This window comes from Dipodomys merriami, unplaced genomic scaffold, assembly GCF_024711535.1.
Source record: "Dipodomys merriami isolate MVZ:Mamm:240054 unplaced genomic scaffold, mDipMer1.0.p SCAF_133, whole genome shotgun sequence".
In the NCBI taxonomy this organism is placed as follows: domain Eukaryota; kingdom Metazoa; phylum Chordata; class Mammalia; order Rodentia; family Heteromyidae; genus Dipodomys; species Dipodomys merriami.
Genome location: NW_027202638.1, coordinates 1695537 through 1718418, shown reverse-complemented (window position 1 = coordinate 1718418; position 22882 = coordinate 1695537). Strand labels below are relative to the sequence as shown.

The 22882-nt window shown below is 39.6% G+C and overlaps 1 protein-coding gene across 1 annotated transcript in view; it reads right to left on the bottom strand.

Annotated features, from left to right (window-relative positions):
* The window catches only part of Spon1 (spondin 1), a 268437-nt gene that overhangs the window by 182064 nt on the left and 63491 nt on the right, over positions 1-22882 (bottom strand). Inside the window, exon 3 of the mRNA XM_070019438.1 lies at positions 16830-16963. Coding sequence (XP_069875539.1) covers positions 16830-16963 — 134 coding nt within the window. The remainder of the gene's footprint in view (positions 1-16829; positions 16964-22882) is intronic.

The window sequence follows — 22882 nt, the reverse complement described above, 5'->3', positions numbered from 1 at the left end:
ATTGAACTGTGATCCTCAGATCTCAGCCTCCTGAGTAGCTAGGATTACAAGTGTGAGCCACTGGTGCCTGGCAATAATCCTATTTTTGTAGTATTCAGAGAGATTAAAAAAATAAAACATACACACCTATTACCAACTGAATTTTTATAAAAGTGTCAAAAAAAAAAGTACTTTGGAGAAGGGATATCCTCTTTAATAAATGGTGGTAGGAAAACTGGATAGGGAGAAGACTCAAACTTGACACCCACTTCTTACCCTGTACAAAGATCAGCTCAAGATTATCAAAGACCTAAGTGTAAGATCAGAAACTCTGAAAATACCAGAAAAAAAAAGGTAATACTTCAAGACAATGATTTTCTGGACAGGTTTCTGAAATACAGGAAAAAAGCACAATGAGCAAATGGATTGTCCCAGGGTTTTTAAAAAGCTTCTGCACAGGAAAGGAAATACCCACAGAGAGAAGAGAACCTATGGAATGGGAGAAAACAGCTGCCAACTATTTATCTGACAGAGGATTAATATAGAGACTACTAAAGAACTGAAAAAACATAGCAGAAAACAACTAGTCCAAATTAAAAAATAGACAAGCAATTTGAATCGACACTTCTCAAAGAAAAAAGATGGTCAAAAATATGAAAGATTGCTCAATATTAGCTGTCAGAGAAACATAAAACACAATCTTACCCCAGTTAAAATGATTGTCATTAAAAAAAGCAAACCAAACAAAACAACATAATCATACTAGAGAGGATGTGGAGAAAAAGTAACTATTTTTTGTTTGTTTTGTGATGCTATGGATAGAACTCAGGGCCTTGCACATGTTAGGCAAGTGCTCAGACACGAAGATATACCCATAAACCATTTAATACACTGTTAGTGTGAATGTAAGTTAATATAGCATTATGTAGACCAGTATAGAAATTCTTGAAAAATGTGAAAATGGACCACAGGATCTAGCTATTCCCAATTTGTGTCCATGACCAAATGAAATTATATCAAAGATACTGTTATGCTCCTGTTTACTGTAACATTGGCCATAATGTGTACGATACAGAAATTAGCTTACGTACCATCAACCAATGAATAGATACCAAAAAAAATGCATATATATATCCACGATGATTTTTTGTTCAGCCATAAAGAATGGAATCTTATCATTTGCAACAAAATGGATGGAACTGGGGGACTTTTTTTTGTTGTTGTTGTTGTTGGTAGTGGGGCTTGAACTCTGGGCCTGGGCGCTGTCCCTCAACTCTTCAGCTCAAAGCAAGCACTCTACCGCTTGACCTACAATGCCACTTCTGGTTTTCTCGTGGTTTTTATTGGAGATAAGAGACTTTCCTGCCCAGGCTGGATTTGAACCGTGATCCTCAGATCTCAGCCTCCTGAGTAGCTAGGATTATAGGCGTGAGCCACCGTTGTCAGGCTTGGGGGCCGTTTTATGAAGTAAAATAAGCTAGGCACAGAAAGACAGGAAGCACGTTCTCTTATATAGAGAAGCTGGAAAAAAAAGTGGGTATGTTTGGGAAGGTATATATGTTGGGGAAAGAAGGCTGATTGGATCATTACATCTTATTTATATGTATAGATGTATCACACTGAGTCCCATTAATATGCACAATATATGTTCATATGAAATACTAAAAAATAAAATGACTTTCCTTATTTCATTAGAAAGGAGAGGGAGCAGAATTCCATTTTAAGCCTGGAAACTTTTTTAAGTAAGATGCTAGACTGATTTGGAGCAAAGCTAGGCCTAGAATTTGGAGCAATTACAACTTGAACAGGGACCTTTTTCAAGAGAGCAACTGAGGTTAAGGCAAGAAGCCCATTGCTCGCCAAGTGTGAGATGAGATGCTGAGAGCTGTGATTGCTAGGGGTCAAAATGAGCTTGGGCCTGTGGCCCTGAAAGCAGCCACACCTATAGCGTAGCTGCATGTCTTTCATGACAAGCAACAGCCAGTAGTTTACCATCTGTTTTTCCAGGGATTTCCTTCTCCTCCTCAAATTCTTGGAAATTAATCTTGAATTCTATTCTTTATAGAGTTATGGAAGAATTAGTTCATAATTAATAATCTGCAAAGATTACTTTCCTTTATTAAAAACGGGGCAAAGTGGGGGTGGGACAGGTGCCAGTGGCTTCGGTCTGTAAGCCTTGTTACTAATGATGCTGAAATCTGAGAATTGAGGGTCAAAGCTAGCCAGGCAGACAAATTTGAGAAATGCTTATTTATCTCCAATTAATTAGCAAAAGGTCAAAAATGGAACAAGTTCTATAGTGCAAACCTTGAGCATAAAACCAAGGACTGGCACAAAACACAAAATAAAAAGGTAAAAGGCCATGATTTTAGGGGCCAGACTTGGCCTCAAAGCCTGTAGCTCTGGTTCTGTTTAGAGAGCCCACTGATTCCCAGTCATGTGAGACTATCTTGTCCCTCTGTGAAAACTTTGATTTCAGAGCTGGGACCCAGGACATCTGCCAACTGATTCCTTTATAATCATTTTTAGAATAGTATATATCAGGTTGTTGACTGATAAAGAAAGCAAAGTGAGCTTTCCATCTCAATGCACAAAGAAACAAGTAGAAAAAAAAAAGCAACATGTTCTTGGGTGAAATGTCTCTTCTACAGACTCATTGTCAAAGAAGTACTGTGCACCATAGATGGGATACATAATAGGTGGTAAAAAGCCAAAGCAAAGCTAAGAGAGACCACTGAAAGCCAAACACCAAAAAGAGAGGGAAAGGAAGCAGACCCTAGCAACGCAGCTGCTTTAGAGGAGTCATCTTCCAAGCAGGCACTGGAAGAGCAGTGCCAATCAAGTTCATACTGACTCATCAGATTTCTACATGTACTCACAGATGTGTTTAATTTTATACCCTGAGACCAATTTGCATACCATGAGCATGCACAAAGCCAGCCAGCTGCCTGGCCACATAAGCATGGCAGATTCAGAAAATTGGGAGAGCCTGGCTGCTGTTTTAAGGGGTTTGTCTGTTTTTTTTTTTCTTTCTTTCTTTCTGGTTTCCTGATTCAAGAGCTACAACACTCAGTCCTATGCATTCATCTGGAGTTGTGGCCCCAGTCACTGGTCCTTCACCACTCCCCAATATTTCCTGTACTCTGGGAGGCTATTCTGAGTAGCTGGGAGTGTTTACAGAATGTAATCACCACAAAACAGCCAGAAATCTGGACTTTAGACCACGTAGGGGATGATAGCTAACCGGTCCTGAGCCCCAAAGGGCAATTAGAGCAATTCTTCTGTCACTGTTAATCACTCCGATTTATGTTTTGAAAGGAAACCAAATGATGAATATAATGATTATTTCTGTTTCTGCATCTCCCTCTCTTCCTCCTAAAAAACTGGCAATAGCACTAAAGTCAAATTAAACATCTGTTTGAAAAATAAGCCAGAGTGCCAATGACAGCTGCCTTGGACTCACAAATGCACCACAGCTGTCAAACTCTAAATTAACAATGATTTCCATTTATGAACAGCATAGAACTGAGTCATAAAGGAGCTTTTTCTCCTTTGTTTTCCTGGCTTGCAGGGGCTGTTAAACGTGAACTGTTAGGAAAATGCCCAAGGAAAAATGGAGCTGAAGTCAGCCTACAATATTGAATCATGGAGGGTGTGGGGACATTGTTTTTATGTAATCTCATTCTTCCCTGACTTGAGGGCGGGGATTCTGTTTAGCAAGCAGGCTTGCAGGGATGCAAATAATTCCCAGGCAATTCTTTGAGTGGTAGCTGAAAATGAATAGTGATGGAGCTGGTGATTATAGATGGAGAGATGTCATCTTCCACAGCACTGAGGACCAAATTAAATTGCATCTCCAGTGGGCTTCAGCTCTTGCTTTTTCCAAGGAAGTTAACAGATGCTCAGGTATGACGGTGACACTATGGTCACTTACAGATATAAAAGATCTAACCAAAATATCTTGGTGATGAAATAAAATATGCCAAGCTGTTTCACATACACTTTATGTCTATGAAGGACAAAGTATGGTCATATGCTGCATAGTGATGGTTCCATTAATAACAGACCACAATTAAGTCAGTGGCTATGAAATTATAGTGATATCAAAGCTGGGTGCAGATAGCCATAATCCTAGCTACTCAGGAATCTGGAGATCTGGAGATCTGGAGAACAGTGCTTGAAGATAGAGCCTCACAGGCTTTTCTGCCCAAGCTATCTCCATTAACCAACAAAATGCCAAGCTGGAGATGTGGTAATTTATGTATGCTTATTGTATGATGTTCATGCAGTGATGAAATCCCAAACAACTCAGTTCTCAGGACATGTCTATTGTCAAGTGACACTGCAGGTGACTCTTACCTCAGAGTCACCACTGCCCTTCCTAGGGATGGTGTGACACTCGGTGCATCTTTCCTGCTTTGGGAAAATGGATTGTAGGTCTGACCACATTCTGGTACTTTTTCACTGTGACATTTTTATCCTTCTCATGTTCAAATGTATGTGTGTGTATGTATGTGTGTGTGTGTGTTTGTGTGTGTGTGTGTGTGTGTGTCTGTCTGTACACATGCATGCCAGTACTAGGGCTTGCTTGAACTCAGAGCCTTACTGCTCAAGGCTGATGCTCAACACTTGAACTACACCTCTGCTTTTTCACGTCAAAATGTTTTACAGAATAAACTAATTTAGACCATCATGCAATGCAATATATTCAGTTATATAAAGGAATATAGCTGGCATTCCAGGAGTTCCATATACAGATTTAGCTAAAAATACTTTTTTAAAAACGCATCTTTACTAACCATGTACAGTCTTACCTATCACTACACACAGTGTGACCACTATTTACATAGAATTTGCATTGCATCAGGCACTGTAAGTAATCTGGTGATGTTATAAAGTATATGGAAGGATGTGTGTAGTTTAAGTGCAATGACCACACCATTTCATATAAAGGGCTTGAGCATTTTACACTGTTATCCATGAGGAGACTGGATCCAGTTCTGATCCCATATACCTGGAAACTGGTATATAACTGGGGCGGGCCATGTGCTCTTGTATGCCTCTCAAGTTGCAGTCAAGCCCTTAAAGGTCAGCATGATGCTGACACTGTCTACAGATCACAGCTTCAGTTTCTCCACTGCTTAGTTTGCTGCTGTCAGGAGCTACTGAGCCTCCAGAGGCCCCAACTTCTTGGTTAGTTATTTACAGTTTCCTTCCCTGGGGACTAGATCCTGGCACCTGGGATCCCAGGCACTGAGTGAAACTGCTGACCTTGTATTTCCTCCTTAGAATCATGCCACAGCTGGCCTTCCAGAAGCTTCTTGCATCTGGATTCCACCTGTTACATGGTGGGTCCTGGGGATCCAAGGCTTCCTGAACCAAACCTGTTGCCATGGCATTGATCTTTCCAACTGTTCCTCTGAAAGCTAGTCTGGCTGGATCTGATCTGTGTTTTCCTACCCGACCCTTCCTCCCTCCCTTTCTTTTCTTTTCTTCTTTCTTTTCTTCCTTCCTTCCTTCCTTTCTTTCCTTGTTTCCTTCCTTCCTTCTTTCTTTCTTTCTTTTTTTCCTTCTTTTTTCCTTCTTTCTTTCCTTCTTTCTTTCTTTCTCTTTCTTTCTTTCTTTCTTTCTTTCTTTCTTTCTTTCTTTCTTTCTTTCTTTCTTTCTTTCTTTCTTTCTTCCTTTCTTCCTTTCCTCCTTTCTTTCCTTCCTTCCTTCTTTCCTTCCTTCCTTCCTTCTTTCCTTCCTTCCTTCCTTCCTTTCTGTCCTTTTTTTTGTTTAGACAGTGTATTGTTGGATAATTCAGGCTGGTCTTGAATTTGCTATATAGCCCAGGCTGCTGTATAGCCCAAGCCTTAACTTGCAATCACTTTGCTTAGGTCTGTCAAGTGCTGGAATTATAGGCACCCAACACTTTTCTACTGACTCTTTGATCTCCCCTTGGTTAGTGTTGCTGAGGGCCTAGCCTGCCTCAAGTGAATCCACCTTGAATTATGACAAAGGACCCTGTGGTGCTCCTCAGTAATTTATTCAGAAACATCATGGAATAAGCTTTTCTCAAGTATGTCAGATACGCCTAACCCTGCCATTTTCCTCTGAATCTCACTCTGAGTCATCTCATGTGTGTTTTCTATGGGCTCTGTGGATTTTTGTGAAGCTACAAAGGAATATTGATGGTAGAACATTCCTTTTACTACTTACACTTTTTGCACCTGCAAGTCTTTCTCTTGCCAGTTGCCTAGGGACTTGTTTTCCTTCCTTCCTTTTTTTTTCTTTCTGTCTACCTGCTTTCACTTTTCTTTCTTCTTTCCTTCCCTCTTTCCTTCCTTTCTTTTTCTCTCTTTCTTTCTTTCTTCTCTTGGACATACTAGGACTGAACTGAGGACTTTGAGCTTGCTAAACAACTATTCTACCATTTGAGCCATGCCTTAGACCTTTGCTTTTTGTTTTTCAGAGTCTTGTTTTTGCCTGGGCTGTCCTGAGACTACTATCTTTGGGCACTGTCCCTGAGCTTTTTTTACTCAAGGACAATGCTCTACCATTTCAAACCACAGCACCACTTCTGGTTTTCAGGGAGTTAATTAGAGATAAGAGTTTCACAGACTTTCTTGCCTGGGAAGAACCTTGATCCTGAGATCTCAGCCTCCTAAGTATCTAGGATTACAGGCATTGAGCCACCCTGTGCCAAATGATGTCTTCATTTTTACAACCATCCACAGGGAAGAACAGAGAGAAGGAACAAGTTCTCATCTCCCCTGAACAGGCACTAATCCCTTTCATGAGGGCTCCACCCTCAGGATCTAATCAGCCATCAAAGGCCCCTCTCCTCATACTACCACAAGCGAGATTGGGTTTTCTAAGAATTAGGTAATGAGAGAAGGGAGGGACAACACAAACACAAGCATTCAGACCTTAGAAGGTACCTCACGTCATCTCAGTCCAACTCTTGACTATCCACTGTGGCTCTGCCCAGCTGTGCTCCACTGGAGGTAGGTGATGCCACGCCTTGCTTCCTGTCCCAGAGTTTCCATGATGTGACGTCAAGTGTTCAGAAACTATTGAACACTCATATGGGAGCAACTCAGAAAAGTTAAGGTTTGTAGAGCTACCATTGATCAGTGGAGGATGGCCAACAAGGCACATAACTCCCCACACTGGGGAGTTATCCTAACCCACATATCACAAAGCTTCCCAAGAGGCCCCAGTAGGACCAAGAAGCAGATGCCTATATAAATGCCAAGTCAATAACACTTACCCAAATTGCTACCCTCACCCCTTACACCTGCTCCCTGACATGGCTCCCTAGTCAACTTCCTATTTACAAGCTGGGCTATTCGAGAACTCAGGCCAAGAATTCACAATTACTGAGTTCCTAGTACTGGCACATACATCAGAACTGGGAGCAATAAAACTTTTTCACAAAGGGCCAGATAAGAAATATTTTAGGCTTAGCAGGCCATATGGTGTCTGTTGCAACTTTTTAATTCTGCTGCTGTATTGTGAAAGTAGCCCTAAACAATCTGTAAGTGAAGGAATGTGGCTGTGTTCCAACAGAACGTTATTTATGAAGAAACCAGTGGGTTGGCTTTGCCCCATGGATTGTCATTTGCCAGTGCCTGCATCAGAGCAGCAATGGTCCCTGCCTTCATGAAGCTCACAGTCCTGGGAAGGCAGGAAGAGTTCCTCAAAATGAGGTTGCAAAGTAAAGGAGTTGGAGTAGAGGTGAGTGTGTAGTTCAGCATGCCTAGCATATTTGGGGTCCTAGGTTTGACTCCAAGCATCACAAAAAAATGTAGCTGGAGCAAATAAAACTCACAAGGAGCCTAGAATACTATACTAAGGAATTTTTATTTCGTTCTTTGGCCACAGGGAACATGAAATGAGTTCTCAGATCTCAGTGGCTGCAGCTTGGAACAGGTTATTTCATTGGCAAGAAATGAGTTACGCTTTAAAAAAACCCAGTGAAACCCAGTCCTGCCAGAGGGCTGCCTCCTCTTGCTCCTGCAGCAGCCCAAGTGATGTTGCCATTACGGTTCCCAATCCTCGGTTGCATAGACAGGGCCAAAGTCTCTCATTCGATGCCCTTGACACCAGATGTGATTCGGAATTTGGACTATTTCTGCATCTCAGGAAAAGAATATAGTGCACATCCTATGTATTTTTCAACACTCCCATCATGGTCTGGAACAGGATCTCACAACCACATTAATATTTACACTAAAAGACTACAGTCAAGTCAGTTTAGGATGGGTTGAGGCCCTAAATGAATAATGAAACATCTTAAGGATTTCAGAGCTTTTGGATTTCAGAACTGCAGAGGAGACTATGCATGCAATTTGTGTTGTTCATGTCACCCCAGACTGGGACAACTTCAAAGACAGTCTCTGTGTCCTCAGAGTTGCATACAGGAGGGGCTCAATAAATGTTGTCAATGAGAAAGGCTGAAGAGCAGGAGTCAGGTTGAAGACTGAGAAGAAAGCTAGTCAGAGACTCTGTTCAAAGTTGAAGAGATATACATGCTCTGATCAGGATTCTAAACTTCTTCCTAAAATGATAGGAAGCCATGTGCAAGTTTGTGAGGTAAGTTATGACTCCACTGCAGGTAAGGAGGGCAAGTCTTATATCAGGAAAAGATCAGAGGCCATGGAGCTGGACTGACCAATTAGGAGGTCCCTGCAACAATAATGCAAGATGTGTCTGTGGAAAAAGCAACCAATCTAAGATAATTGACAGACAGAAGAGACAGTTACATGTCTAACTGCCAAAGCTCTGGCTGCTAATGATGCTGAAGGAGAGGAAGGTGTCAGAGTTCAACCTGACTCTGCCACACAAGTCTGAGATGGTGGAATATAATACTAAGATCACAGGCTCTGGAGCACAGATGTTTCTGTTTGAAACCAGAATCTGCCACCTACTCTATGACCTTGGGCAACTTAACCTATCTGTCCCTTAGCTTCCTCCTTGGTTTCTACTTGGCTGCATCCTTACAGATTGCTGTAAGGATGAAATAAGAAATTGTAATTGATTTAGGACAGTATTTAACTCATGGCTACTATTACTGCTATCATCAATCACTGTCTCATGGATATGAATTCTCACATGGCTTGCCAAATAACTATGTCCTCATGAGACTACCCCACACATCATAGCCTTCTGTGGAGGCAACAGGTAGCTTGGAAATCTACCCAAAGATGGAAAATGCATGGAAAGAGAAGATCACTTCAGGAGACAAAGCTTGACAGGCTCCTGAGGACTGGACTTCCTAGTGGGATCTATAAATGTCTGCTCCACTCACAGTGGCTGTAATGGTTTGCAGCACTCAGTCTACCCTGGGAACTTTTATGCACCAGGCTATTCATGACAAGGAAAAAGCTTTAAAGTGGGTTGCCTGGAAAGCCTGTCATTTAGAAATATGCAAATCTTTGCTTCCAAATGGATGTCAGTTTTACCAAAAGCAAAGTAGAGAATAGTAATGGTGATAGATGTGCTCGGGCCTTCCCAGCCCGGTTGGGCAAAAGAACAAACCTAACCAAGTAGACTTCAGAGCTGTCATCCAAAGACATTCAGCAGACTGCGGCTGATGCTACCAGTGATATTACCTTGCCTTCTCCCAGGAACACTACCCAAACTTCAACACAGAAGCTCCTTTTTACAAGATAGAGCCCTGCAATACACTGGGGAGCTCTCCTCCCATCTGTTCTCAACTTTGCTGCTGTAGTTAAGCATCCTTATTAACGTCAATGAACCTTCTTCCCAGATCATCATTCCATCATTTAATAGCCACTAATGGTTCCTTGCTGCTCCTTTGAATCAAGTTCAATCTCTTCCTGTTGACACCAGAAGACGTTCGTGATTTAGCCGCCGATGTTAGCCCCGAGAGACCTTCTAATCTTAGTGAGCCTGTTCAGTTCACTGCCTCCCAGGACTGTGTGCTTTCTCTCCCCCCCAGCCCTCACTTCAGCTTTAATGCTGTCTACTTCCTTTACCTGGAAGAACCTCTTTCCTTCCATCCACTTATCCAAACACTACTGCCGCCTTCAAGATAGAAACGCTGACTTTTCCAAGAAGCACTGAATATTCCACTCCTTACTCATCTCTCTAAATTCTAACCATGCTTAATTTGTCCCTTGTTCATTTCTGTCTTGGGTTTGCTAATTTTCAGACACATATTGTTACTTATAACACAACGAAACCAAAAATGTCTTGAAAGTTGAGAACATTACTTACACTCTACTCTGAGTGTTTTTCGATGCCAGATATAGCCTTTGGGCACCTGGAAGGTACACATGGGAATACTGGTTGGTTGGTTTGCTCCTTAACTACTACCTTTCACAAGAAAATGAAGGTTTTCTTAGCTAAAAAGCCATTCTTCAATTTGATTAAATGTATCTATTTTAAACTCAACCAACTACATATAAAGCTATATAATATAGTATATTCCCAATAAAATCAAAGAATGAATATCATTATCTAATTTTACAGCACCACTAATGTAACACCAGAAAATAAACTAGAACATAAAAAGGAAACAAAAATATATGTATATTCATTATTCTTTAGGTACAATCATTTATACTAACAATCCTGAAAAATTGAAATAAGTACTCAAAATACTGAGAGTTCAGCATTGTCTGGATTGAAACTCCAAGTACAGAAGTCAATAGTTTCCCTAAATAAGTAACTAGAAAGTTATGACAGAAAGAAATGATCCTATTCATAAAACAACAAAACTATAAATGACTATATGGAAAAAACCTCACAAGAACCTGAAAACTAAAGAAAGAAAGATTGCAAAACCCTATGAACCAAAAAACCCAAATAAATAAGGATATCTGTGGATTTTTTCCATCAGAAAGACTATGATAGGAAAACTGAATTTTCTTACAACAAACTACAAATTCTGTGCAGTATCATTCAAAATTCCAATAGAATTGGATTGAACACAACAACTTTACTCTATAATTCACCTGTATTATCAATCCAATTTTTGAGTGCCAATGAACCTTTTGAACTAGAAGATTCAAGACAACATGTTATCAAAATGTAAAACTGTGCTATAAAATGGTGAACATTACAAGAGTTGCACAAAAATTCTGTCTTAGATAAAGTAGCATTCAATGGGATACACTATTTAATAAATGGGTGTGGAGCTGGGTGCTGGTGGCTCATGCCTGTAATCCTAGCTACTCAGGAGGCTGAGATCTGAGGATATCAGTTCAAAGCCAGCCTGTGCAGAAAAGGCTGTGAGACTCCTGTCTCCAATAAACCACCTGAAAACCAGAATTGGCGCTGTAGATCAAAGGCTAGAGGGCTTGCCTAGAGCTGAGGGACAGCTTCTAGGCCCAGAGTTCAAGTTCTACAACCGACAATAAATTAATTAATCTATCAATTGATTAATGGATGTGGGAAGGCTTCCTCTTCATTTTGGGGAAAGAAGAGGGTTCTGATATCCTGTCTATGCTGCTGTACTCAATTTGCTTCTCTACATAGCTGCTTACTTTTGGCCCTTGTCTTTGCCTGAGTGGGCACTCTGGGTATTGCTCAGTAGGCTCCCTGGTCCTCAGAAAGAACCATGGCCAAGCGCAAAGGAAAGCCCACAGGGAAGCAGAGAAAGGGAGTAGGCAGGGGTCCATGGGGGCTTGCCTTAGGTAGCTGCTTCCCTAAGCCAAAGGTCTCAAATCCTACCCTGCCCCCCACCCTACCCCCAAGTCTCCGAGATTACAAGCATATACTATTATACACACCAGCTAAAAAGTTGTACTTGACCAGACACAAAATTGGAATTTGTACAGAAAAGGATAAGATATTTGATTAAATCAAGTTTTTAAATGTTCAAATAGACACTGAAGCACAATTAAAAGAATGGTGGAAATATATAATTGCAAATTATGATAAGGTGCTATTATTTGGATGATACAAAGATCATTTCAATTATTAATAAAATGTTTAAAATATACTTTATATTTATAGAATCATATTGATAGCCAGGCGTTGATGGCTCATGGCTGTAATACAAGCTACTCAGGAGGCTGAGATCTGAGGCTTGTGATTCAAAGCCTGCCCAGGCAAGAAAGGCTCATGAGACTTTTACATCCAGTTAACTACCAGAAAACCAGAAGTGGTGGTGTGGTTCAAAGTGGTAGAGCACTAGCTTTAAGCAAAGAGCTTAGGGACAGTACCCAGGCACTGAGTTCAAGACCAATGACCAACAAAAAATTAAAAAAATTATATATAAAACTTATTTTAGGGGCTGGGTAGTTGGCTTAGTGGTAGAGTGCTTGACTCATATGCATGAGGCCCTGGGTTTGATTCCTCAGCACCACATAAGCAGAAAAAGCCAGAAGTGGTGCTGTGGCTCAAGTGATAGAGCACTAGCCTTGAGCTGAAGAGCTGGGGGACAGCACCCAGGCCCAGAGTTCAGACCTCATGACCGACGAAAAAAATAAAAATAAAATAAAATATATTTTAAATATATAAATATATATAAATACGCATAAATATATATTTTGAATATAAAATGTATGAAATCAGTTTTAAGGGTCCTATTAGAAATATGGAAAAGAATATGAATGCACTTAACAGAAGGAATAATACAAATGGAATAATATACTAGAAAATATAAATTAAGATACTACTTATGTAGTAATATAAGATACTATTAGATGGAAGGATCTTGAAGACTCTTGTTCACAGTTAAGGAGAATGTTTAAATTGGCAAAGTTTGGACAGAAAATTTGGTGATATCTATAGAAATGATAAAAGTATAGTTCCATTTTTTAGCATTTATTGTGGATGAAAGCTTGCATGAAGTTATAGCATTATTTTAAGAGCAAAAAGCAGACAAACCAAAACTAGAAACAAACCAGCGGCCAGTGGCTCATATCTGTAATCCTAGCTACTTGGGAGGCTAAGATCAGGAAGATGGCAATTTGAGCACAGCCTGGGCAGACAGTTTTGTGAATTGTCTTCTCAACCCATAGTGGGGTGCAGTGATGTATGCCTGTTTTCCTAAGCTACCTGGAAGATTAAGATGGAAGGAGTTTGGTTATAGGCCAGTGTAGGCCTGCAGAAGCTTAGGCCAAGAAAGTCAGGCTTGGTAGTATGCATCTGTGATCCCAGTGATGATGAGACACATAAAGTAGGCAGACTGTGGATCAGGCATGTGTGTTAGAGCTGTGGCTCAGTGGTAGATCCCATCCTTGCAACCTTGAGGCTCTGTGATCAAAACTCTCAAGTACCAACCCCCCTCCCCTTAACACACACACTAAACCACCACCACGGGGGGGGGGATCTGAATGTCTGCTAACTATGGAATAATTAACAATTCATATTATAGACTATATGTAGTTGCTTATACTGTATGAATTTTTGTTGTTGCTTTTTTTGTTAGTAAAAAATTATTCAAGTTCTGGACATTATGTACACCTCAATAAATTTGTGAAAACTTAAAATCACACAGAAATGAAACTATACTTTCAAGTCTACCTTCATGAATATAAATGTATAGATAAAAGTTTAAAGCATACACACCAAATCAGTATCTATTGCTACCTTTGTGCAGGAAACTAGGATTGACTAGAGGAGATGCCAGAGATTTCTCCCTTTCCCTGTAATCTATTTTTCTGTACTTCATTCCTTTTTGTATTGTTCAAAATTATATGTCACTGTATTTACATCTTACTTATAAAAATACAGGGTGGTTTTTTTTTGGTCCGGTCGTGGGCCTGAACTCTGGGCCTGGGCGCTGTCCCTCAGCTCTTCAGCTCAAGGCTAGCACTCTACCACTTGAGCCACAGCGCCACTTCTGGCTTTTTTTTTCTGCTTATGTGGTGCTGAGGAATCGAACCCAGGGCCTCATGCATACAAGGCAAATACTCTACCACTGAGCCACCTTCCCAGCAAAATTTCTATTTCTTTAATGAAAAGCTGTAGCTTAATTCCTTCCGGGAAATAAAATGAAAGAAGATCAAAGACTTTGGAGTTAAATGAACACGTGACTTCAAGTCTGCTGTTGAAGGCCCGAGGGGCTGTCTCCTCTTGTGTTTTCTGGGAGTAGTTTGCTGTGAAGATCAGATTAGCCAAAGCCTGAGAGATTGCTGGGCATGCAGCTGAGCTCCTGGCATATAGAAAGATTTTTTTTTTCTTTTCTATATGACCTGTGAGAACTCCAAGGCTGGAACATACTCTGGTTGCCTGGATGTCTGGACAAATAGGAGCTCAGTTACATTTGCTGAAGGAGAGAATGAACAAGCTACATATGTTAACTGTTAATGAATAAACATATGTTCACATATGTTGATTGTTAGTGGGTAAACAAGAGATGCCTTTCTGGATTCCCCCTAGAAAGATCAAATACTTCTGGTTTGTGAAAACTTCACAAATGAAAGAAAACCAAAGATGAAGGCCAGATGGATAAGGGCTCATAGAGCACCCATTGTAAAGATCTGAGGTTTTGCAACTATCTTCTTCAGGGCTCCAGCCTCTGCAGTGTAATCTGTCTATCATGTGCTAGGGATTTGGGTACTAGAAAACCAAGCTGGAAAGGCAGTCTGGGCTAGGAGACTTAATATACACACAGTCAATGGTCAAGCCATATCTAACAAGAACAATAAACTCTGACCTCCAGTCTCAGCATCAGTCAGTACAGAACAATCAGAAATTGTTCAACGACTATCAAGTCTCTACTCCCCCACCACCCTAACTCTTCCTTTTCTTTCAACTCAGGACTAACAAGAGAAAAGATAAATATTCCCTCCATACTAATCACAGAGTATGTCCTGCTTTTAGCTTCTCTGTGCCAACAGCTTCCATCAGAGTAGCCCTGAAAGTAGTTCTTTTTTGTCCCTCCAAGGCTTTCCCACTCCTGTGACTGAGTCTCTGCCAAATGCAAAGGATGTTAGAAGACACCCTTGCTACATCCAGCACGCGCTAAACACAAACCGATTCTCAGTGGTCTTACTCATTTCTCCAAGGCTATATCTCACATTTCAACTAGACACAAGATACATTCTCAATATCACATTTAAAGATAAAATTTCATTTTTAAAAAGAGTTCTCTAACTTCATTTAAAAAAATCGCCAGTGTCGATCAATGCCAAGAACCAAAATTTCTCAAGAAATCTGGGAAAGGATACTCAGCTTATATTAAACCAAGAAACAAACAATGCCTATGTAGAAAGCAGCACTGGATTGTGAGGCCAAAGAGAAGGCTTAATCTAGACCATAGGCAGGTGCTTCCGGAGACCTCTGTGGGAATTCATCCAGTAATCCAGACAAGATGAAGTCTAGAAAATGCAAGGACTAGAATGTCTATATGGTAGGTTATTTTATCAGCATCTCCTCAGAGATTGGGCTAGATTATCAACAGTTCTAAGTCTATTGAAATGTCCACATTTGGACAATGAACCAAATACAGAAAGAAGAACTTAGAAGAGAGGGAAGGGGTACAGTTATAAAACATAATGCATAGCCTACAAAATTAAGAAAATTAAGGGAAGGCAGGGGAGAATGATGAAAGGAGTGATGTTGATCAAGATTCATTGTATTCATACACTACTTCATTGAACGGCAACTCCTTTGGACAACTACTTAAAAAAATAAGAACTTATGTCAGGCACCGGTGGCTCACGCCTGTAATCCTAGCTACTCAGGAGACTGAGATCTGAAAACCACGGTTCAAAGCCAGCCCAGGCAGGAAAGTCTGTGAGACTCTTATCTCCAATTAACCACCAGAAAACTGAAAGTGCCGTTGTGGCTCAAGCGGTAGAGCGCTTGCCTTGAGCTGAAGAGTGCAGCCCAGAGTTCAAGCCTCACGACCGATCAAAAAAAAAAAAAAAGAACTTAGAGGTTTGGTTTTTCTTGTTTTGTTTTTCCTAAAGGAAGGTGGTTGGGATGAATCCAGTCCCCATTTCCATGAAAAGAGCAGCTTTACAGACAAGTTTGGCCAATTTACTTGGAAGAACCCAGTTAAACAGATTTCTTTTTTGGCAGGACTTTGCCAAATCTTCCATATGAGCCAGACAAAGCTAAGGAACAGCACCCAGACCCTGAGTTCAAGTTCAGATACCTGAACACAAAAAACTGCAACAACAACTAAAAAAACCCTTAATATGCTAATATATATTATAAATCTACAAGATAGGAAGTAGATTTGCAGCATTTGATAAACTTACTTGATCATACAAATTGTTTTCCTTCCCATCTGTTTGCATCTCCCAAAACATCATTTTGTAACCTATAGTTAGTTTAGAGATACAGATTTAAGGCAATATTACCTTTGAGAGGAAAATAATTTTAGCTGGCCAATACTTTTTGTCACCTATACTAACTTGGGGACATTAGGATTAGAAGGCTGGCTTGTGAAGTGTCAGTGTGTGTGTGTATGTGTGTGTGTGGGGGGGCAATTTGATGGGCAAGAAAGAATATAGAACCATAAAGCAGAGCTGGAGGCTAATGGAGATTACATTTGGGTTTTGAAACAGCCTAAGCACAGTTTAACTATTCTACTTGTTAGGGATTCTGACAGAAAGTATTAAATTTCCAGATGGAGAAATCAAAGCTTATTTTCATTTGCTTAGCAATTTTCCTTAACCAGCCCTAGTATCATTACCTCTAGTAAGACAACGCAAGGTGGCCCAGAGAATCCTGGTGTAGCAAAAAGATCAAGGCAAATGATTCTTTCTGTACTACTGCAGTAGTGATGGCCCAGGGTGCCATTTTAGGATGGAGCCCTCAGAAGGCAGAGGGATGATGCAGTATCTCTGATGCCCCAATAAGGCCAGGTCTCTTTTAAACCCTGCTAGGGTGCAGTGGCTATAGGCAGGAAAGGAGCACCAGTCACAATTCCTTACTTTAGAATCACGCAGCCTGTTCCTGCTGGCGGTGCTATCCAAAACACCTGGATTCGGGTCCTTCTCCGAGGGGTGCTTTCAGTGACTGCCACAGGGCAGTTACTCATAAACTGGGTTTCTTCTTCATCGATAATCTAGGGAAAAGATAGTGGAAAAGAAACACATTAAAACTCCACGTTCCTTCGAAGGGCCTCCAAGCTCCCAAATTGACATTTTGTTAATTCTATTTTGCCTCCTGTCATTTCGAATTAGCAGATCTATTCCCCAAGGTCCCCAAATGCTTGACAAGAGTCCCAGCCAAGGTTGGTGGCATGTATTTAATGTTAGGACAAGGATCTGCACATCTGCACATCTGAGCTTGTGCAAGCACTTTCCGGAACCAACCACTAGGTGACGATCTTGCTCATTTCACAGAGAACTGGTGTCCACTTCAGGGAAGGAAGAGGGTGGCGGAGGGATACTACCAAAGCAAACACTGGTTTCTGTACTTTGTTCATCTACAGTATTATAACTTAAAATTAAAATGTAAAAGAAAATACTCTTGTAGAGGAAGCATAGCAAAGCATAAAATGTCTCCCAGCGTCATAGCACTTTTTACCTATGTGGTCTCTCCTTACTGTACATTAAGATAGAATGGAGAGGACTAATCTGTATTTTTCCAAATCACCATTTCTTAGGACGGTACCCACAACAGGAAAGTTTTCTATTCTCCAGGGACATTTCAAAGTTTTCTATTCTCCAGGGACATTTCAGCCAATCTTCTGCCAGCTTGCCACTGGGTCAGCTCTGGAACTTGCCCTACTCCCTAGTAGAATTGTAGCCCAGAAGGATTTTCTAGGGAAGCCATCAAAATACAATTGGTTTTTAAGTGCCACTCCAAATGATGAGTAATAATAGTGTGTCAGGAACAGCACATATAACATTAATAGATAACATATCTAGCATGTGCTAGGCTCTATGCTAAATGCTTTGTGTGACTTAGTTATCAAAATTTCAAGTTAATTAATTATTATGCCCACATTCTATTTTATTTTGTGCCGGTCCTCAGGCTTTTTCGCTCAATGATAGTATTCCACTTGAGCCATACCTCCAGTTCTGATCTTTTGCTGTTTCACTGGAGAAAAAAAGTCTCTTGGATTTGTCTGCCTGAGCTGGCTTTGAACCAAGATCCTCAAATCTCAGCCTCCTTAAGTAACTAAAACCACAAGTGTCAGCTACTGATTTTTTAAGTGTTGTCTTTTGTTTTGTTTTGTTCCTGGCACTTGTACAAAGGGCCTGGACACTGTCCCAGAGCTTTGTTGCTCAAGATTATTTCTCTACCACTTGAGCCATGGCTCCACTGCCAGCTTTTTGGTAGTTGATTATAAGAAACTTTCCTGCCTAGGCTATCTTTGAATCTTGAGCCTCAGATCTCAACCTCACAAGTAGCTAGAATTACAGGTGTGAGCCATCAGCATCTGGCTTCCTTTACAAGACAGTAAACAAAAACTGCCGCTAATATTCCTTAGTCTACCACATAATTTCATCACGTATTTATTTCTATAGTCTTTATCCTAATTCCATTAGGACCCAGTCCAAAGAAATTAACATACATCCTTCTGAGTACACACATACCCTAAAATTTATAGATTCATTTGATTTTTAATGCTCATTTCAATTTTATGCATCTGAACAATGTGTTACTATCATATGGATTTCACTAACTAATGCTCAATTGTTCTGCAGAGTAGCTACACCTAACTTTGATTCTGTCAGCAATGTGCAAGTGATCCTAGCTCCCCCATATCCTTTCTAATAGATTCAATACTATCTTATTTGAGCATATTTTTATAAATGTGGCAGGTTTTCCCCTGTTTGAATTCTCTACTCAGAATCTCTGCCAGTAGATTTTACTATCATTTTTCCAGATTTTTAGAATTTAAGATACAAATATCCCATCATTTACTACAAATCTTTAATCACCCAGAGATTTATCTTTAGAATATTTAGCATAACATTCATCTAGTGGAATCAATCACTTTCTCTCTCATGACTTTCCCTTTTGTCTTAAGGGAGAAATAAACCCCTGAGATCATACAGGCATTTCTCCAATATTTTCTTTGATTAGTTTTTAATAATTTTACCTTTTATATTTAAGTCTTTACTCCATTTGGGCTTTTTAATTTAAGTCTTTACTCCATTTGGGCTTTTTAATATGAGGGAATAGGTATCCATCTTCATTTGGCCATACTGTGAGCTACTTTAAAAGTTATTAAATTCCATTTTTAGAGCAGAGTTAGGTTTACAGCAAAATTGAACTGACAGTACAGAGAGGTTCTGCACTACCAACATCCATACCAATCACATGTAGTGATTCACATCTATAATCCTAGCTACCTGGGAGGCAGAAATCTGATGTGGTTCATAGCCAGTATAGAAAAAAAGAGTTCATGAGACTCCATCTTAACCATTGCCTGGGTACAATGGGGTCTATGTTTGTGTGTGTGACTCCAGTGATGTGAGAAAGCTCAAATAGGATGGCAGTCCCTGGTTGGCTTGGACATACAATAAGGTTCTATCTCACAAATAACTAAAGCAGAAAAGGTCTGCTAGAGGCTTGGGTCAGTGGTAGAGTGCTTGCCCAAATACATACATATATTTCACACCAGAGTGGTTCATTTAGTACAGTCAAAAAACCTACACTGGTATATTATCATCATCCTAGGTCCATAGTCTACTTTAGATTTCCCTTGTGGTGCTATGTCCTGTTATAGTGTCATACAGAATAGCTTCATTGCCCTAAAAATCCTCTGTGTTCTGTCTACTAATATTCTGTCTCCATAGTCTTATCTTCTCCAGAATGTCATCTGCCATCTGCTTAAAATCAATATGTAATTTTTTACAAGAGATTGACATAACTTTTACTTAGCAATATGATTTGAGTTTCCTAATGTATTTTTTCATAATTTAATTGCTCATTTCTTTTTAGCACTGAATAATACTCCATTTTCTGTATACCATAGTGTATCTCCTCATGGACTCAAGGATATCCTGGTTGCTCCCAAATTTTGGCAGTTATGAACAAAGCTGCTACAAACATCAGTGTCAGTGTGCAAACTTTTGTAGGGACACAAAGTTTTAATTCACTGGGGTAAATACTAAGGAGCCTGTGTACTGGGTCAAATGGTAAGGAGTTGCCAGACTTTGTCCCCTACCATTGTACATCCCTATCGGCAATGAATGAGAGGTTGAGAGTTCTTGTTGGTCACTGCATTTGATGCTTGTACTTTTGGTTTTGGCCATTCTAACAGGCATGGAGTGATACTGAAATAATTTGCATTTCCCCAAAGATGTATAATGTTAATATCTTTTCATATGAGAACTTGTCATGTGATTACTTGCCGTCTGTATATCTCCGTGGGTGAGGTTTTTCAGGTCTTTTGCCCCTTTTAAATGAACAGTTCATTTTCAGATTAAGAGTTCTTTGTATATTCTTGGAATAATTTTTTAAATCAAATACATCTTTTGCAAATATTTTCTTATAGTTCAGGGTTTGTGCTCTCATTCTCTTGAAATTGTCTTTCAGGGAGAAGTTTTAAAATTTAAATGCAACCCAACATCAATGAATTCTTTCACAGATCATGTCTTTGATGGTGGTATACAGAAAGTGTTACTACCCTGCCAAACAAATGTAGGTTTTCATCTATCTAATTTTCTAGGTGTTGTAGCTCTGCATTTTACATTTAGGTTTGTGATCCTTTTCAAGATCATTTTTTGTGAAGGCTATCTAGAGGTTTTATTGCATGTAGATGTTCATTTGTTTCAGCACCATTTATTAAGAAGATTATTTTTGTTTGATTATAGTGCTTCTGCTCTTTTGTTAAAGATCTGCTGACTATACAAGACCTTTTCTAGGATCTCTATTCTCCTCCACTGATCTGTTTAACTATCACTGCTTTGCTTGAATTCAGTCAGTGTCACTCATCCAACTTCTTCAATGCTGACTTGGCTATTTCGAGACTTATGACTCTCCATATAATCTTTACAACATGGCTTTCTGTAAAGTAACTTGCTCCATTTTAATTGGGATTTCATTCAATCCTATGGGTCAAGATGGGGAAAATTTACATTTTTTGAGCTTTTCTATCCATGAACGCAGAATACTTCTCCATTTATTTGATTTACTTTTGATTACACTCAAGAACTCTTTTTTTCTCATAAAAACCCTGCAACCTTTTGTGAGACTTCTACCGTGGGGGAGAAAGTAATAATGTAAATGTACTAATGTAAATGGTAATGTGATATATAGGAATGATTGTTGGTGTATAGGAAAGTCATCTCTATATATTATATTCTTGCTATTAAGGCTCATTAGCTTCAAGAAAGTTTCCCTGATATAGACATAGACACAGACACAGACACACAGACATACACACACTCAGAGCTACTTTACCATGCTGTATAATTCTTTTACACATTATTCAATTTTCTATGTTTATGAGAGTTACTTGTCTGTAGTATTCTTGCAATATCTTTGTCTGGCTTAGGACTGGTAGTAGTGTTGGCCTCATAGAATGAGTGTTTCCTATGTTTCTATCTTCTGTAAAACTTTGTAGAGAACTAGCATAACTCTTTCCAAGGACATTTGAGAGAATTCACCAGTGCATCCATCTAGGTCTGGGGTTTTCTGCTTAGAAAGGGTAATTATTGATTTCTTTGATACAGGTTATTCAGATTGTTTATTTCTTCCAATGTGAGTTTGGCAGATTATGGCTTTTAAAGAATTGGTCCATTCATCTAAGTTATCAAATTTGTGAACATCCAGTTGGACATGCTATTCCTTTATTTAATTCCCATGGGGTCTGTAGTAATGTTCCCTCTTAAATTTCTGCTTCAGTAAATTGTGTCTTTTCTTTCTCAGTAAGCCTGGCTAGAGGCTAATTCATTGATCTTTTTGAAGAACCAGCTTTTGGTTTTGTTGAATTTTCTTTTTTTTTTTTTTTTGTCGGTCGTGGGGCTTGAACTCTGGGCCTGGGCGTTGTCCCTCAGCTCTTCAGCTCAAGGCGAGCGCTCTACCACTTGAGCTACAGCGCCACTTCCTTGTTGAATTTTCTCTACTGATTTCTTGTTCTTAATTTCATCCATTTCCTGCTCCATTTTCAAGTTATTTCTTTTTTTCTGGTTACTGTGGATTTCTTTTGCTCTCATTTTTCTAGTTTCTTAAGATTCAAGCTTAAATTGATTTCAGATCTTTTATATTGAATACACGCTACATATTCAATGCTGTAAGTTTTCCTTCAAGTACTACGTTTGCTGAATCCCCAGCTTTTGATAAGTCATGTTTTAATGCTTCAAATATTTTAACATTTCTTTTAAGATTTTATTTAACCATGTTCTCTTTATTTAATTTCCAGATATTTGAGAATTTTCTAGCTGTCTGTTATTGGTTTCCAGTTTAATTCCATTGTGAGCTAAGAGCAGGCCTTGTATAATTTTCTTTAAATTTGTAAAGGTGTGTTTTAAGGCCCAGACTGTGGTCTATCTTGGTGAATATCCCACACGAGCATAAGACTGTTAAATCCTAGTGTGGATGAAATTATCCATGGATATCAACTGTATCACAAATTGATGGTTATGTTGAGCTCAACATATGTACTTACTATTTTTGTGCTTGCTGCCCTTGTCCATTTCTAAGAGAGGAGTGTTTGAAGTTTTTAACTATGAGGTCATTTGTCTTTTTGCATTTAAACCAGTTTTTGCCTTGCATGCTTTGATGCTCTGGAGCCAACTATATACACAGTAAAGATTGTTGAAGGACCCTCTTTATTTTTACATAATTCTCCACCTTTCCATAACAACTATCTTGCTCTAATGTCATGTCTAAAATTAATATAGATACTCCCTGTTTTCTTTTCTTTCCTCCCCTTCCTCCCCCTTTTGTGGTACAGGGGTTTGAATTCAGTGCTTCTCGCTTGCTAGTCAGGCATGCTATTGTTGAGCCATACCTCTATCCCTTTTGGACTGGTTGTTTTTGAGATAACACATACTTCTTGCCCAGGCACATGCCTGGACTG